We start from the raw sequence: 19,757 nt of genomic DNA, 5'->3' as shown, positions 1-19,757 counted from the left end.
GAATACAAATCATCGAAAATTATTTTATATTTTCTAATGCTGAAATGAAACTAATAAAAGAAATTATTGAGAAAAATAATATTCCCTTCACTAATATAGAAGAGGCATTTGAATTCAGTAACGTTAAGATAGCCTCTAGTAATTCTAAGATTGTGTACTTAATTGAAATCCCAATAACTGACAACAATTTATGCGAATCCCTATTAATAAAAGCAATAAAGAAAGGTAATAGATTATATAAAATACCATTCGAAAAAATTATAAGATGTCAAAATAAAATATTTGGAAAGAAAAGCAAATGTAAAGAACATAATCAAATTAAAATTTGTACAAAGGAAAATATTGTAGACATCAGTAACTCCACATGCATTCCTCATCTACTCAAAAGCCGATCGCCTAACTGCATTACGATTAACAACCAACACATTCCCACAGGAATAGACGGTGTGCGTTTATGTTGGGTTGAGGTCAAGCCGAAATTTGCTCACATACGGAAAACTCTGTTAATGGAGTACATATGTATGTACATACGTGGTTATAAAGCAAAAATTTGTTTTTTTGTAGGCATAATTATCCTAAGAAAATGATGAATCCCAGTGTGGCACCATTTCTATGCGACGTGATGGACAAGTCGATAATCCGAACAGAGTGGGAAAAATGGCTTCGATCGCTTACGCTGTACTTAGAAACAGAAGATATTACCACTGCGTCTAAGAAAAGAAGTAAATTGCTACACCTTGGCGGCACTCAACTACAAGAAGTCGTGTATAACATCCCGGACGCACTGGTAGAAGCAAAAGAAGGTGTAGATCCGTATGAGGTGCTCGTGGGTAAATTGACGCAACATTTCTCTCCAAAGAGGAACTCGACTTTCGAACGACATCTATTTAGGTCCCTGAAACCAGTGGAAGGGGAGACCCTAAATAAATTCATTTTGAAACTAAGAGGTCAAGCTGCTAAATGTCAATTCGGCAAGACCGAGAAAGAAGTTATAGAAACCAATATAAAAGATAAACTTATCGATGCGTGGGCACCAATAGATTTAAAAAAACGACTCCTTGAAAAAGAACATGATTTAACGCAGGTTATTGAAATGTGTCAGATACACGAATCAATAAAAAGCCAAACGACAACAATGGGGTCTGACGTAGTACCACTGAACGTAAACAAAATCGCTAACAAAACTAATTTCGATACTGCTGAATGCGATAGATGCGGGCGTAAAGGGCATACGCGTAATAACTTTAACTGCCCGGCTAAGAATGCTAAATGCAATAAATGTATGCTACAGGGTCATTTTGCAGTGAAGTGTAAAACAAAAAGGGTCAAACGCGAACACGGAAGTAGTGGTTATGATAACTTGAAACGGCGGCGCATGACAACATCTAGAGTGCGTTGCATAAATAATGAGAGTGAGATGATGCCTGAAGATATGCGGGAGTTTGACTGTTTCAAAATTGATAGTGATACGGGCGATGAGATGATAAGATGCTCTGTTGGTGGTCAAACGATTGACATGGTAATTGATTCTGGATCTCGATTTAATTTAATAAGTGAAGGAGATTGGTCGAAATTACGAAACGGACAGGCCGTAGTGTGGAACATCTGGTCCCACTCTCCCAATCAATTCAAAGTGTATGCCGCGGATAAGCTTTTGAAAGTGTTGCAGGTATTTGATGCGCCAATCGCTGCAGCGCATGCAGAAATGATTGCTACCTTTTATGTTATTGAAAAGGGAAGTCAATCACTATTAGGGCGTGACTCAGCAGCAGTGCTGCCAGTTTAGCAATTTAGTTGCTAGATCTGGCAACTTTTAAAAAAATTTGCAACTTTTCTTTATAAAATGCTATTAGCCACAAATCTAGCAACTTTTTATTTTTTCTTAGCAATTTTAGCAATTTTGTTATAAAAAACGCAAATTTTATATTTTTCTTCAGAGTTTTTTCATTTTTTATACCTTTTTGTCATCGATTGCACAAATTACGATGAAAGCGGTTCGCAAAGATATCGGAACATGTATTTATTTCAGTGGTTCGTTTATATGAACAACTTTATTGTGTATGGTAACTCTTTGGATTTGTTTGGTGATAGCAAAGCGATCAAAATGCCAAAAGTCTACAAGCAAAATTTTCGTGATGCCTGGCTTCAAGACAAGGAGTTTAAGCAATGGATTCGCAAGGATTGCACTGATCCAACGCGAGCATATTGTGCCTACTGCAAATCCTCAATAGGCGCAAAGCTTTTTGACATTCGCCACCACGCTGCCTCAAAAAAACATGTAGCTGTGATGGGCGCATGTACCCAGAAAAATAAGTTGCATTTCGTTCCAAAGTCGACCAAAACGCAGGAGCAGGAAGCAGCACTATGTCTGCATATTGCCAAACACTCAGCCATTGCGACAAGTGATCATTTGTCGAAGTTGTGTGTTGAGCAGTTTTCAGCTTGCAAAGCTGCTGCAAATATAAAACTAGGCAGAACGAAGTGCACCTACATCATTAAAAATGTACTGGCAATGCATTTTATTAGCGATTTAAGAAGCGACATCGGAGACTCAGGCTTTAGTCTTCTATTGGACGAGTCTACTGACATCAGCGTCGAAAAAATTCTTGGTAAGCTTTTTGTCTAAGTAAATATTAGCTTGTATATACATGTATTTATGTTAATTAATATGTAATTGTAAATATTGTTAAATCTTAAGGAGTTGCTATTTGTTACTTCAGTAAGAGTAAATGGGATGTAGTATCAACGTTTCTAGGACTCGAGCAAATCGATGCTGGAGACGCCATTTCCATAGCAGATGCTGTAAAAAGATTGCTTTTATCAAATAATTTAAAAATATCCAATTTAATTGGCATAGGCACTGACAACGCTAATGTAATGACTGGCTCCAAAAAGAGTGTATACACAGAGTTGAGGAAATCAGTTCCCTCTCTGAAACTTTTAAAATGTGTATGTCATTCAGTTCAACTAGCTGTTACAAAGTCGTGCACAAAAGTTTTACCGGACAACCTGGAATTTCTTGTGCATGAGACTTACTCCTGGTTTTCGAAAAGTTGTAGTCGCCAATTAAATTATAAAAAGATGTATCAATGCATAAATGATAACAAGGTACACATACAAATATATGTATTAACCAAAAATAATCCGAATTGTGATTGTCTATAACTAATGTATTAAAAATGGATAGATACAGTAAAACTTTGTTGTTTTGTGTGTGTAATTGTTAAATGTCTGTTTCAATAGAATCCCTTAAAAATACCGATAGTATGTGACACAAGATGGTTGTCGATAGAGAGTGCGGTTTCTCGTATCGTGGATCAGTGGACGGAGCTGAAGCTGCATTTCGAGTTAGCAGCTACTACTGAAAAGTGTCACAAAGCTCACATTCTAAACGGATTGTATAAAGACGATACAAATTATCTGTATTTGGTATTTTTAAAGCCAATTCTAAAAGAGATGCAAAGTCTTAATAAAAACTTCCAAGCACGGAATGGAAACCCAACCCAATTACTTTCCAATGTAATTGTGGCCATAAATTCGCTTAAATCTAAAATAATACCACCAGATCATGAAATTAACATTTTAGAAGATGATTTGGAAAATGCAGCAGTGCCTAATATGTATTTGGGCTATGCTTTTGAGCAAAAAATTAAAGTGGCTCAATTTCTATCACAGGAGCTGGAAATTAGAAAAATTTGCATGGAATTTGTTAAAGAATTAATAATCCAACTACGTGAAAGGTAATATGGGAATTTTGGTTTAAGTTCATATCTTACAATAATTTTTTTACAATTTCTAGGTTGCCAGATAATATAGAAATAATGCAACTGGTAAATTTATTTTCTGTACAAAACATGCTAAAAGTTTCAAAAAGTAAAGAAATTTTCAAAGTATTAGAATATTTTGAATGTAAAAACATTGAAAATATTCAATTGCAAATTGAAAAAATTAATTTTATAAAATGGGAGTTTGTAGAGGACACCAGCAAATTTTGGACGGAAGTTATTAAGTACAAAGACGCTGGAAATAATAATCCGTTTAGTGACTTAGCGGAATTCGCCTTAAAAATTCTTTCTCTGCCGTGGTCGAATGCAGAAGTTGAGCGGATATTCTCACAAATGAACATCGTTAAGAGCAAATTACGCAACGCCATGAGCCTTAAAACATTAAATGCAATAATTTTCACCAAAATACAAATGGAACATATTTAACTTCGAATATTATTACAGATATGGACTAGAAAGATATGGCAAATGTTGCCATAATTATGTCCTGCCAAATGAATATTTGAGTCAAATAACAAGCAGTGAAAAATATTCTGATGTATGTGAAGCTGACGAGCTAGACAATATTTTAAGTATCCTTTAGTTTAAGACTGATTTAGTTTATAAATTGATTAAGTAATGAATTTTAAATGTAAATTGTTTGGTTTTTTTTATTTTTAAGTGTTTTCAGTAATAATTTCTACGTTTCATTAAATAAATATGTACATTTGTTGAAAATTAAGATTTTAATGGCTTAGCAATTTTTCTAGCAATTTTCAGAAAATTTTTAGCAACTTTTAGCAATTTTTCTTCAAAAATCTAGCAATTTTAGCTTGGAAGATTCTGGCAGCACTGCTCAGCAGTAAAACTAAATGTTTTGAGAACAAAAACAAACGCACAAACTAACGTCACACTCAAAGTGAGCCACCTAACATTGTTTCTTTTAAAATAACGGGATATGTATTTTTGGATATTAATTTTCGCTTGCATCTTATTCTTAGTGTTTTAGTTGTTTATTATCAAGCGGGTTATAAAGTGGGTCGACAAACAAGTGTTGTAATTAGACAGTTAGTAATTGATCTTTTTAAAAAAGGAAAATCCCAAAGAAAAATTGCGGAATATGTGAATAAAAGTCGAGGAACTGTCCAGCACATCATACATCGCTTTACTAGAGGAGGAAGAGTAGGAAACAAGCAGAAAGAAAGCGAAGAAAAGGCGTTTTCAGAAAGGGACGAGGCATTTATTTTGCGGGAAGTGAAGAATAATCCTCATCTTAGTGCTCCAAAATTTAGGAAGATGGTTGAGGAGCAGCTAAATATCCACGTTAACCCCGAAACTGTAAGAAGAGTTCTCAGAAAGCATGGTTATAATGGTCGTACGGCCAGAAACAAGCCATTTATTAGCAGCAAAAATCGAAAAAAAAGGTTGGAGTTTGCGCTGAAATATGTCTACAAGGATATGAGTTTCAGGCAAAAGGTTCATAACAGTATAATGCAACGTAGAGGCTATAATAATATTTTTGTAGGTTCTCTTTACAGACGAAAGTAAATTTAACTTATTTGGCTCTGACGGTAAGAAGATGGTAATGGCGACAAAAAACACTGAGTTTCAGCCGAAAAACCTAACTCCCAGTATGAAGCACGGCGGTGGCTCCGTCATGGTTTGGGGCTGCATGGCAGGTGGTGGAACTGAAAATCTTCAACATATTCCATGCATAATGGATAAATACGTTTATATAGACGTTTTGAAGCAAAATCTTAAGCCAAGTGTCGAAAAACTAGGGATCGAAGGCGACTTCTATTTTTACCAGGACAATGATCCTAAGCACAAGTCGTTTGTTGCGCGGGAATATCTATTATATAACTGCCCCCACGTATTAGAAGTACAACCGCAGTCTCCAGATATAAATATAATTGAAAACTTATGGTTCCGTCTTGACCAAAACCTGCGGAAACATAGCATTTCTGCAAAACAAAGTCTTTTAGATGCCTTACAAGACGAGCGGCGTGCAATTCCTTCCACATATACCTGTAAGTTATTAGAATCAATGCCCCGACGTCTAAAAGCCGTTATTTCCGCCAAAGGTGGCTCACTTTCAGTGTGAGATAGATTTGTGAATTATTTTAGTTTTTGTTCATTTTTTTATAATAAACAAAGAAAGTTCTTCATGTAAGCGATGAATTATTGAAGCTAATATTCAAACAATAAAAACACATAAACCTTTTTTCCAATCTGTGGTATTTTTAAACAAATTTCTACTAAATCTGATGACTAGGAAGTGTGGCTCACTTTAACTGTGACTCACTGTAGCTACACTTTACTGCAGAGGGTTTTATATCTGGGGCGAATCGAAAACGGTTGAAATTATCTGAAGATGCTTTACCTATTGCTATTGAAAGCATTTGCAGTTAGAATGAATTAAATAATAATTCTTTTAAATTGGACGTGGATGTTTCAACCCAAATCCGAGTAAATATTAATATAATTTAATTTCACAGCATGATTTTTTTAATAAATGAAGTTTGTACTCTAGATCATATGAAGATTGTCGAGTATCATTTCTTGAAGTAGAAGTAGAGAAACTTAAAAACAAACTCGCTCAATATCAGAAGCTCGAAACTAGTGTGCAGACCATTTTTACAGAAGGACAGGTGCGTAAACTAAGAGATGGCGACAAAAACGTTCACTGAACTTGGAACGATATTTCTTCCGCTATTTCTCTACATGCAGCCGGACCAAGGGCATACGTGCACTTGTGCAAGAATGGGTATCCATTTCCAGGAGAATCGACCATTCGAAAATGGCTCCTGAAGGTAAAGGTAGACGATGGAGTCTTGAACTTTTCCTTAAATATAATGCGGAGAGCGAAAGAAGCATATGTTGCTGATAGGCTGTGCAAACTTTGTTTCGATGAAATGAAAGTCGAAGCAATATACGAATACGACACGAATGATACCATTCGAAGCCAGTGCAACTAATATACGTTCAAATTGTGATTGCACGTGGTCCTCTTGGAAGCAGCCAGTCTTCTGTGCGTACTACTGCAAAATCACAAAATGCATCTTGGACAATTTAGTACAAAAAATTCACGAGTCTGGGTTCACTGTCGTAGGAATGGTAGCGGATATGGGTGCATAAATATTTGTTATAATGCTCTATAATTATATCTCTTATTTGGAGCAAACGTGGTTTTCAAATATAGCAACAGGCGCTTAAGCTGATTCGGAGTCACTTCCTTGACACAGGATATATTTATAAAGATAAATTTCTGACGTCGAGAACAATAGCCCAGTTGCTTACGTTAACATCAGCTTCAGACGCTTCAATAGCCTACAAAATATCGGAGGCACATCTCACAGTGCACCACGCTGGTCGTCAGAAGGTCAAGTTGGCTGCTCAGTTGTTTTCGAACAGTACTGTAAGTGCTATCAGAAGGTGTTATGCATTAGGGCATGATATTTACAATGCGATCGAAACAGCTGAGTTCATATCGATTGTGAACGACTGGTTCGACATATTCAAGCGGAAATTCACAAATTTTCAATCCATGCCAACAAAAAAGCCTTTCGGAATGATTTTGCTGCACCAACTACCATTTTTGGAAAGAATGGACGAAAAACGATGCTACCCTTTTGTAATGTATTATTAGCAGAGTTGAAGTACACATCACTTGCTTGCGCATAGCTACATATACATTAACATATCCAACACTGTAAATGATTTATGACAGCATAAAACTGCCAAAATGAATTAATAGGAAATAAACGTCACTTGCATTCTTCATTATAAAATGAACAGACGTGTTTCTTCTCATACATTTTACCTTTCAAAAGGGTGTGCTAATGAGCAACAACTTGCTCAGAGATTTATATATTATAGATATGTCCATAGATATGACCGCTATGACATTCAATATATCCTAACCTACCGATTAAACCAGGATATCATAAAGCATTTTTTTTTTGTCAATGCGCGCGAAAGGTAGGCACTTTGACAATCCGAGCCCCATGCATTTCAAATATAGGTTGCGGAAGCACCTACTAAGTAAGTATGCATAAGTTATGAACAAAAGTACATTTATCATTATTTAATTAATTACAGCCCGCAACACTGTAAATTTGGTGCTCGTGGTAACGTGGAATCAGATGAAACCGAGTGGCTTCGCCTGAGTGATACATCAGTCGAGAGTCCAAAAAGATTTATTTCTGATGGTAAGATGATATTGGAGGAGATCTCGTTTTGCAGCGAGTTACCATTTCCCAACGAGCTTCAACAGGGAGAAAAGTTGGATAGTCTTCACGAGGATGCAATTGAATACGTTGCAGGCTTCATCATAAAAAAGCTGGGATTGACAGAACACATTTCTAATGAGCCTAACTTCACTTGGGTTAATGAAATGTCCAGAGAAGGCTTAACCAAGCCTAGCACCACTTTTCTAAGCACTACAAATTAATTGGAGTTTGTATTCCAAAATTTTAACGGTAGAACTGTTCGGCACTGCGACAGCTATTTGAAAAAATTGATCGTGTGTTCGGAGCACGTAAATTGTTAGCGTCGGCGTCAATAGCCTTTGTTTTTAGACTAGAATTTACCAATTAATTAAACATTTAAACAAATCATTGCGAAATAAAAGGAATTTTTTAAAAAATCCCTTTAAATACAATAATAATTAACTTAACACTTATCCTGTATAAGTTGGTCAAAATTGCCCAATAGTAAAAGCAGTATGTGTACTCATATGTTTGTAAGTACATATGTATGCCCGTGCACATTACGGACAATATCAATGAACCTCGCGGCTGACTGACAAGTTATATATTATATGTAGTTTTCCCCTTTCGCTCTCGCTCTCTTCATTTTAAAAGATTATAAATCTAACTGTAATAATTAACTATGTGAGTTATATATTTATTTGTTGTGTCCCCATTTGCTCTTTCTCTCTTCATTTTAAAATAGTATAAATCTAACTGTTAAAATAAACTATGAATATCTATAGCTTTTTATGTTAAAAGTAGTCAGGAGCTTAGGTTACTGATTGATACAGGAACTTCAAAAAACTGAGCTTCCTAAAGGGAATTACCCCTGTGGAGAGACAGTTTACGGTCAAATCTCAACTTTCTTCATTCTTCCTAACATAAAGGGCTTCGATGGTATAGTGGGATACGATTTCCGTAAGATTAAAAAGAATTTTAAGGCCTTTGCCGAACCTAACCGCGCTTTGCCATTTAATACTAAGATCAAAGCTAAAATTCGTACCACTTCCTCGGAACCAATTTACACCCGATCTTATCCATACCCGGTTTCGGCGGTAGGATTCATTAATAAGGAAATAGAAATATTGTATTATTATTCGGGTTAAAGAATGCGCCCAGTATCTTTCAACGGGCTATTGATGATGTCTTGAGAGACGACATTGGCCAAAGTTGCCAAGTTTATATGGATGATATAATCATCTTTTCAAGGGACGAAAAGTCTCATATTCAACATGTCGATAAGGTACAGGGGAGGTTGGAAAGGGCCAGTATGCGAGTTTCAGCAGCAAAGACTAAATTCTTTAAAGATGAGGTTGAGTTTCTTGGCTTTATTGTCTCTCGAAGGGGGATAAAACATGTCCAAATAAGGTCAAGGACATAATCGACTATAGGAAGCCGGAAACACTTCGCGCATTACACTCTTTCTTGGGTCTTTCAGGATACTATGGAAGGTTTATACGGGATTATGCGTCTATCGTCAAACCATTAACAAAGTACCTTCGGGGGGAGAATGGTCATGTGTCATCCCACAAGTCCAAACACACTAAAATAGTCCTTGATGACGAGGCCATTCAAGCATTTAAGAGGGTAAAAAGCATTTTGGCATCGGAAGATGTTTTGCTGTTTTATCCGGATTATGACAAAACCAGCCTTTAACTTTCGCCATTTCGAACAAAAATCTTAATACAAAAATGAAGCGATGGCGTGCGTTCATAGAAGAATTTTCGCCAACATTTGTTTATAAGCCCGGCAGAGACAACGTCGTAGCAGACGCTCTGTCCCGTCAGTTTTTGAATAATATGAGTGATACAGATGCTACAGCACATAGCGAGTCATCGCTCTCAAACACAATTAAAACTATCCAGTATCCAGTAAACCAATTCAAAAGACAATTCATTTTGACGAAGGGGGATCATTATCACCAAAGTACAAAAATAATTTTTCAGAAAAAAATTCGTTACACTATAAATTACGACACAATAGTAAATTTGTTGCATAATCTCAAGAAACTCGTAAACCCTAGCTCTTGTTGCGATCTTCCGACACTATCAGAGATCCAGGGACCTCTTGTCGAAGCATTCCCGGGGGTTAAATTTATTCATACGGAAAAATTTGTAATCGATCTAACTAATCCGAACGATCAACAGGAAGCAATAGCAACGGAGCATGCCCGTGCCCATCGATCTCTGTCCGAGAATTTTAAGCAAATTCTATCAGAATACTACTTTCCCGACATGAGGAAAATGCTCAGGTCAGCTGTATCAAATTGTAAGATCTGTCTGGAAAATAAATACCAAAGAAAACCACCAGATCCGGAAATTGGGAGAACTCCAATCCCAGAGCGCCCAGGAGAAATTCTCCACTTAGACATTTTAATTACTGGAAAGCAGCTATTCTTAACTACTGTTGATAGGTTTTCAAAGTTTGCAATTGTTAAACCTGTTATTTCAAGATGTACCATTGATATAAAAGAAGCTTTATTAGAGGTATTAGGTATGTTCCAAATCACTAAAACAATTGTCACAGATAACGAAAGAGCGTTTACTTCAAATTTAATTAGAAACATGCTACGCGATCATTTCTCTATAGAACAGTTTTTCGTACCCACCTTACATAGCGAAAGCAACGGACAGGTCGGAAAGTTTCATTCAACCCTTTTGGAAATATCCAGATGCGTGAAGGCATAGCAGCAGATAAGCGAGGTTAAAGATTTGATTTTGCTTGCTGCTTACGAGTACAACAGAACAATTCACTCGGTTGTAGATTCGAAACTAATCGAAATTTTGCAGAACTGCCCAGCGGAGAAATTTGGGGAAATTAGAGATAAATTAATAAGAGCCCAGAATTTGGTATTGAATATATTGAATGAGAAAAGAATAACCAAAACATATCAGCCTGGTGAAAGGGTGTTTCTTCGTCGAAATAAGCGATTGGGAAGTAAATTTGAGAAGGTGTTCGTGGAAAAAATAATAGAAAGAGATTTAGGTACAACAGTACAGATAGAAGGCAGGAAAATTCATAAAAGTAATTTACGATAAAATCAATTTCAGATTGCCGCTTGCCCTAGTCTCCGTCACTAGAGCCAATTTAATTGACTACACCTCCTCACAAGTTATCACCATTCCTCGGGGAAATGTGGCTATTTATAATGAATTAATTTACCTCGTGCACACCACCAACTTAACAGATTATCGCCAGATAGCTTACGAAAGCCGATGGTTCACATCAAAATCAAAAAATCAGGTAGTGAACGAAAATATTTTGAAACAACAAGGTGAGGAAATACTACACATAATTCGCACTTTGGAAATACCTAGAGAATTGCAAGGTCAATAGATTTTCTGGGGTCCGCCCTGAAATTTATAGCCGGTACCCCGGACCACGAGGATTTTGAACTGCTCTTGACAAAGGAAAGCATGTTAATAGAAAACAACAATAGGCAGATTAGAATTAACTCCAATTAACAAAATAGAATTAACGCAATTACCAACCAAATCAATACACTTCGCAGAAATCAAACGGATTGGATATTGAAAGACGAGGAAACATGGATCTGTGAAAATTTGGTAAGAAGAAATAACCATATAATCAGCCAACTAAACAGACTAACACTCTCCATTGTGTTGGCAAAAAGTAATATCATAAATTCACTTGCTTTGGATGACGAAGAGATGGATCAAGCGTTCAATTCCGAACAGTTACCCTTTAGTTTAAGTAATTTACTTGTAGTATCTAAGGTAAAAAGTTTGCAAAGTTCTGATGTTATTTACTATATATACTATAAGGTTCCTAAGGTTAAAAGTTTCTGTCGATTCCTAAAAATCTATCCTATAGTCCATAATAACAGTATCGTAAAGCTAGAGACCACGCTTGCGGCAAAATGTAGCGATACGTTTCCACCACTCGAGAACTGCAATGACACTTTGGTAGCTAAAGTGTGCAAACCGGCTCACTCAGATTGCTTGGGTCAAATGCTAAATAATAACACAGCAATTGTTCATCAGAATCGGCATATCACATACCATCAGTTCAAAAAATAGAAGAGGGCATCATTATTCTTAACAACGTGCAACCAACGACAAAATTTGATCAACGAAAATTGGAAATAAGGGGAACGTATCTGCTTCTTTTTCGTGACTCTATCACCATAAATGATACAACTTACGTGACAAAAAGGGAACCGACTTATATCCAACCACATCCTCCAAAAACCGTATCCATTAATTACTTGGAACACCATACGAATTGAAGGAGGGTATATCTGTCCATCGTAATTTGTTGTGGACGATTTTTTCTTTTCCTCCATTATTATTGATCGTAATAGCAATTTTTTTTCATCCACCGCAGAAACAAATTAGCAAGTAATAAAGTAAAAACTCAGAGGGCAGTAGAGGAAATTTTGGCACGAGTCGAGGACGGCTCGTCTTAATAGGAGGAGAAGTTAGCGCATTGCACACTTGCAAAGCTAAAACAGAGGTTTGATGATTCCCTTGAATCACTCCCACGTTACTGGCTGTTTGTAATTAGATCGCACAGCTTACTCCCACGCCTGCTTGGCTTTTGGATTTTGTAAATAAACCTCACAGCAGTCAAGCTGATCGTCAATTAACGTACGTGACTTTGGGCAGCTTGAGGAATGCAGCTGAGAATACATTCGTACCAACATACAAACAAAGCTGCCGGCGAATCTATACCAATACAAACTCATCGTTGAATAGCTACACCGCAAGTAGGGATTTAGGGTAGATTGTAAGAACATAGTTTTTAGTTCAGATTTGATATTAATAAAGAACAGTCGAAAATAGAAAAGTTATATATCGGCCGACGGAAGAAAAAACTAAAAATCAGTTAAGTACAGGTATCCCTTGTATAACGCGGTCTTATACAACGCGGTTTCGATATAACGCGATTTGGAAAAATTAGGTTTCAGTACAACGCGAAATTTAGGCTTATATAACGCGAAGGGGAAAATACATAATTATAAAATCTGGTAACACTAATTTATTATAATATGTAATGTATTTTTAATGTAAACCGGGAATTACCCTTTTTTGCCTTCACAACATGTGTGAGTATACCAGGCATGCTTACGGCATTCATACTCTTCTTGCTCATTAATATTTATTATATTATCAGTACAGTGTGAACTTTTGTGGATATCAGGTGTTTAATAAGGAAACAATTTTTCTTTTTAGAAATTTAATACATTTAAGTATCAGCATAAGTTATATTTGTGATCGAAGATAGGTATGTATGTAAGTTTTTGTTATTGGTAATTTTCTTTTTTATTTACAATGTACATACATATGTTAATTTTTGCAGCCATGAATAGTGAAATTTCAACTGCCGAAAAACCAACGCTAAAGCGAAAATTTATTAAATTGGATGACAAAATTAAGATTCTGGATAGATTAAGGAGTGGTGAAAAAGCATTATTAATAGCAAAATCTCTCAGTTTAAATGAATCCACAATACGCACCATTAAACAAAATGAAAATAAAATTAGAAATTCTGTTACTGCTGGGTCATCAATAAGCACAAAAAGAGTTGCACGTGTGCGTGATCTTTTAATAGAAAAAATGGAAAAAACGTTAGTGTTGTGGATAGAAGACTGTGCTACAAATAAAATGCCAATCAGTACAAATGCCATTAAGACGAAAGCTCTTAAAATTTGTGCACATTTAAAAGAAAGTAATTCAGATGCAGTCCTAGTAACCAAAACATCTAAGCAGGAATTCTTAGCTAGCAAAGGCTGGTTCGAAAACTTTAAATCTCGCTTTGGATTACACAATATTAAAGTTCAAGGTGAAACTGGATCGGCAGACGTAGAAGCTGCGAGGGTTTACCCTAAAACTCTTGCTAAAATCATTGAAGAAGGTGATTATAAGGGAGAACAAATTTTTAATGCGGACGAAACAGGTCTAAATTGGAAAAAAATGCCGCGTCGGACATACATTTCGAAAAATGAAAAAGTTGCACCGGGTTTTAAGGCCGCAAAAGACAGAATTACTCTACTTCTCTGTAGTAATGCATCTGGTGACTACATTACAAAACCTTTATTTATAAACAGCTCGTTAAATCCACGAGCGTTGAAAAATGTCGATAAATCCAAGTTACCTGCTTATTGGCGGGCAAATAGCAAGGCTTGGGTTACAAGCAGTATTTTTCGAGATTGGTTTTTAAATTGCTTTGTACCTGAGGTTGAAACTTATTTAAAGATTAAGAACATCGATTTCAAAGTGCTTTTAATACTTGATAATGCCTCTGGACATCCAAAAGACTTAAACCATCCCAATGTGGAAATAGTGTTCCTACCACCTAGTACCACGTCTATCATTCAACCGTTAGTCCAAGGTATAATATCAACGTTCAAAGCATTTTATATTCGGCAAACATTCAATTAACAACTGAATCTCCATCCGTCTCAAATCTCGCACAAGATGACGTCACTTCGGTAGAAGATATCTGTGAATCAATTCCCAGTTTCACTCTGAAGCGGATACGAGAGGGTTTAAGTTTGGTTGAGAAAATGAAATCTTTCTTTACAACTAATGATCCTTCGCTGGAGAGATCCAGCAAAATAATAAGGGAAATAGATATTAATCTAGCACCTTATTACGAAATTGAAAAGGAGCTTAAAAAAACCACCCACCAAAAACTGATAACAGATTTTGCAATTATAAAACCAGTAGAAGAACCACAAGGTCCCACAACTAGTTTCTTATCCAATAGCGAAAACTATGTTGAAGAAATATCTTCTAATGAACCTTGTGCTCCCCCAAACGCCCACGTGCAAAAATCTTTGAAGACAGTGAAACAGATTAATTACCATATGAAGTTTGAAGAATAACAATAAAGTTTTTAATAAACCTTTAATTTGTTTTAGTTTGTTTTTAAATTTTTTAATGTGCACATATATTAATTATTTAAATTTTGTTTTTTTGAATTTTGAAATATGTATGTACATATGTATTATTATTCATATCTTGTGTTTTTAATTGTATAAGAAAGTCTGAACTTTAGTATTGAGTTGAAATATATGTGCATCTGTTATTTTGTATGTATTTTATTAAAAAAAAAACCTATTGGAACATAACCCCCAAATTTATATGAAAACTATGTTTTAGATAACGCGGAATTACATAACGCGCAATTCTTCTGGAACGTAACCAGTGTTGCCAGACTATTACAATTGTAATAGATCTATTACATTTGTTCTCAGTTTATTACGCTATTACACTTCATATGAAATCTATTACAATTTCCAATTCTAAGAGGAAACAGGAAAAAAATTGTTCATGTTTTCCTTAAATATTAACAACATTCTTTCGATAAAAAAGTTGTTCTACTTTACAGCTTTAATACAAAATTACAATAACTTAAAGAATTCTTTTCTATCAAGGATAATAAATACTAGAAATAGACAAATTGAGCACATAAAATGTAAATTACGTATTGGTTCAAAATGTTACATAAACCATAGCATTAAAATATTTAATCAGCTTCCAAAGAGGTTAAAAGCCTATGATGTAAATAACGACAAAAATAAAAAAGATATAAAAATCTGGTTAACAAAAACTAATTTACACCTATGATATTTGTTAATATCGCGCTATTTCATTGTAAAATAAAAAGAAAAAAAAGAAAATTATTTTATGTTCTTCATAGAACCGCTAGATATAAGTAAGTTTGTTGTTAGTTAGTTAGTAAGTCAAATGTATATTACGTATGTTACATACAAAATTTATTTTGTTAAATGTTATATTTAGTTTGTAAGATTGTCATTATAAATGCTACTAGCCTACGAACAGACTTTTAATAGTCTCTGTAGGACTTACAGTTTATTGTAAATTATAATGTATTATTATACTAGTAATAAATAAATTCAAAATTCAAAATTCAAATTACAATTTCAGCCAAATTTTGAAAAAAATGTTTTATAAAAGACGTATTGGGAAACCCTCTTTATCCATTGCTGCTTATGTAAGTCCCATTGTTAACGAGAGAGGGCGAGCAGCAGCCATAAAAGTAAACATGATGTATACTAAAAGGACATATGTATGTATGGAGATATTTTTGTTTCATTCGCCCTTTTGACAATAATTTCTCCGCTACTGCACATCGTCAATTTTGAATATGTATAACAACACGATACAACACGTTGCAACTTGCAACGTGCGCATTGGCCATAAAGGCTTAAAATATTAAACCCGCTAATGTTGGAAGAATATATCGCACCCTAAATACAAAAGGGTCACAACTCAAAATTTTCCACACTCGAGCTTGACTTGTTTACAGTAGCACAGAAAACAAACTATGTGACATATCACGCTGAAATTTGCCATGTAAGCTTATAACAGTCCTACCAAAAAACAAAAAATTTATTTTTGCCATATGTCATCCGCGGACCGTTTTATTGATAACGTCTCGTTCATATTTGAGCAGAAGTACATTTTGAGTTGCGACCCTTTTGTATTTAGGGTGCGATATGTTAATTAGTGATATCCTGTGTTACTGACTGTGTTATGACGTTTATTTGACTCTGCCTTTCTGAATGAGCTTTACTGCTTTGTTAGAAGTTTATTCAGTTCGAGAATTGTCACTGTGATGAGCATGTCAGTGTGATAGTGAGTGTTTTGTTTTCGTTTTAGTCAATTAAATCCTGTTGATACATCAGTATGGAAAGGTGAGTGTTTCTGAACATTTTCTCACGTGAAATAATTGCGGATTATTTTTTCAATGGACCATGAACAAGAATTTAATATAAAAGAATATCTACATGTATGTATAAGAAGGAATCCGTATTTTGTCTTGCAGATTTATTATTAAACGAAAATTAGACGATACTCAAAGTGTGCATAATGACATAGAGGCTAAAATACTAAGAACAAGTGATGCGGAAACAATGTCGGCGTGTGAAGATCGTGCAAATGAAGAAGACCGTGCAAATGAACAAGACCGCCCAAATGAAGAAGTGATATTTACTGAGGTTTTCGATGACAAAGAAAATAATAACAAAGCAAAAACAAAAAGCTGCAAACAAAAGTTCAAAGATGAATGGAAAAAAAATTTTCTTTAGCTGGAGGAACGGAATGGTGGAGCGTTTTGCAAGGCATGCAGTAAATCTCTTCACAATGGAATCACACACTTACAGCGGCATGAAAAATCTGAGAATCATCTCGAGAATTTGAAGAATGCTAAATCCACAATAAAAATCGATAAGATACTTGAACGTCCGAATGATCAGCACAATGCAGTAAAATCTGCAGAGTTAAAAATGGCAATGTTTTTGCATGAGCACAACTTGTCTTTCGCTTTAATGGATCATCTACCGAAATTAGTGGCATCTGTAGCTGAGGACTCGAAAATTGCTAAAGAAATCAAGTGTGCACGCACAAAAGCGACCCACTTAACTGCCGATTGTATTGCACAAGAGCAATTATCATTGATTCGAAAATCATTGCAGGAAAAAAAATTCTCAATAATTATCGATGAAACCACCGATATAGGCATCGAAAAGTCTTTGGCAGTAGTAGTACGATATTATGAGCATGGAAAAGTGAACGACAAATTTTTCGGATTGCTCAAAATAACAAGTGGAACTGCAGAAGCGCTATTTAACGTGGTATGTGGATATTTTCAATCAAATTCAATACCTTTATCGAATATCGTAGGCCTCGCTGCGGATAATTGCAGTGTCATGATGGGTCAGATAAGTGGAGTTCGGGCACGTTTTCAAGAAATTCTACCGAATATTTTTGTCTTGGGCTGCGTATGTCACTCGCTTCATTTGTGTTCATCAGCTGCTACACAAAAATTACCGAAAAGTTTGGAGGATTTAACAAGAGGAGTGTATAAATACTTCGCACACAGCAGCAAACGAATGTCAAGGCTCATAGAATTTCAAACATTTATTGACTTGAAACCGCATAAAATTTTGCGTCCTAGCCAAACTCGATGGCTATCTGTTCAGGTGAGTCAGAGAATTATAGTGAATGCAATGCATGCAATTATACTTTAAGAACATATATTTATGGGCTTTTTCCTGTACAGGCTGCAGTTGATCGTATATTAGAAAACTGGGATGCTTTGATTCTTTTTTTCACCGACGAGTGTTTCGAGTTTGACTTTCAATCGACCCAAATCATGTTGCAGCAATTAAAAACTCCAATCACTAAAATCTATTATTCGTTTTTGTCATTTGTTTAGGAAATAGTCAATCGGCTTAATCTAATATTTCAAGAAGAGACGCAACAAATCCATCTGCTACTAAGTCGTGTAAATGATTTATACAGAAATTTAATTAGAAACTTCATCGAAAGAGAGCATATCGACAGACTTGAGCTGAAAAAAATTGATCCGTGCAGTCCAAGGTTATTCATGGCATTAGACAAAATGTATTTTGGCGCCAAAACAGAAGTCCTACTAACAAACGTTGACTTGAATAAACAAGAAGTTCACAAATTTCGTATTAATGCTTTGAATTTTTACGTTGAATTAGCCTCGCAAATTAAACTGCGTTTTGATTTCCTTGATCCAACGTTGACATTTGTTAGTTACTTCGATCCTAAAAAGGCTTTGAGCGGTGAAATACAAAGCATAGCTGTTGATAGCCTGAAATTATTTCCTCATTTAGTCGATGATGTCGAGAAATTAGACGCTGAATGGCGTCTATTGCCTGATACGACTGAATGCAAACAGTGGGCGAATGATAACTTCGTTGACTTTTGGACAAAAGTTATTGTTTGTAAAAACTTCATGGATCAGACACTTTTTCCGAATATTTCTGTTTTAGTGAATGCTCTTATATCTTTACCGCACTCTTCTGGAGCCGCCGAACGAATATTTTCTCAATTAACATTGCTAAAAACGAAACAAAGAAATAGACTACAAATAAAAACAATTGATAGTATATTGCATGCGAAACAACTTTTGCACGATGAGACACATGATGGTAATTGTTATTCATGGAAACCAAGTGCTTCATTGCTTAAAAGAAAGCAACTTTACGAATAACGAATCAAAAAATTCGATCTCAAAACAATATATAAAATATATATATGTATATGTTGAGGAATGCGAAATAGTAATATGGCAACCCTGATCTAAAATGTCAAAAAGCACTAGAATTGAGATGACAGACTAGCACGTTGCTGAGGTCGATCGTAATAAGCTGAATTAATTAAATACTTTAATTGAATTGTATTTGGTATAGCATTTAATATTGTTAACTAATTAGAAGTAATAAACGTTCTGAAGTAAACATATAAGTGTGGTGTCGGTAATTTGGCACACACCAGAGAGTATAACAGGTGGATCATACCACACATCGCAACAATATATATCATATATAAATATATATTTATTTATACATATATTTATGTATGTTCAACGGTTATTAAAAAATTTATATTTTAATACTCTAAAAATTCGCTTTAAATAATTTGTTTTGTTTTCATTACATATTTTGATTAAGTTTAACTGTGAATGACGAATACGTATTTAAACCTAAGCGCCTGAGCCGCCACTTATTGCGCATGTAAAAATTTCAACTTTCTCCGCTAGAGTACACCCTATTACGGAGTACAGCAATCTATTACTTTTTTGATCATCGCTTTAGTACGCTGCTGCGATTGGTTCTGGCAACACTGAACGTAACTATCGCGTTATACGAGGGATACCTGTATAAAATCAGTGGAGTGCAGTATAGAAAGCCCAACTACAAATAAGTTGACAAGCG

At 35.3% G+C, this 19,757-nt stretch overlaps 2 protein-coding genes across 2 annotated transcripts; both read left to right on the top strand.

The window, feature by feature from the left end:
* Positions 1-583: 583 nt before the first annotated feature.
* LOC129243060 (uncharacterized) lies at positions 584-1,786 on the top strand. Its single transcript, XM_054880191.1, has one exon. It carries the CDS (start codon positions 584-586, stop codon positions 1,784-1,786), a length of 1,203 nt encoding a protein of 400 aa, XP_054736166.1.
* Positions 1,787-17,300: 15,514 nt separating this feature from the next.
* On the top strand, positions 17,301-19,033 carry LOC129243007 (zinc finger protein 862-like). Its single transcript, XM_054880057.1, is given in 2 exon segments — positions 17,301-17,990; positions 18,071-19,033. Coding segments are annotated over 2 exon segments (1,653 nt in total).
* Positions 19,034-19,757: the final 724 nt, after the last annotated feature.

Source organism: Anastrepha obliqua, chromosome 1 (genome assembly GCF_027943255.1).
Source record: "Anastrepha obliqua isolate idAnaObli1 chromosome 1, idAnaObli1_1.0, whole genome shotgun sequence".
Lineage (NCBI taxonomy): Eukaryota > Metazoa > Arthropoda > Insecta > Diptera > Tephritidae > Anastrepha > Anastrepha obliqua.
The sequence above is the reverse complement of the archived record's forward strand: the minus strand, read 5'-3'. Positions and strand labels throughout refer to the sequence as shown.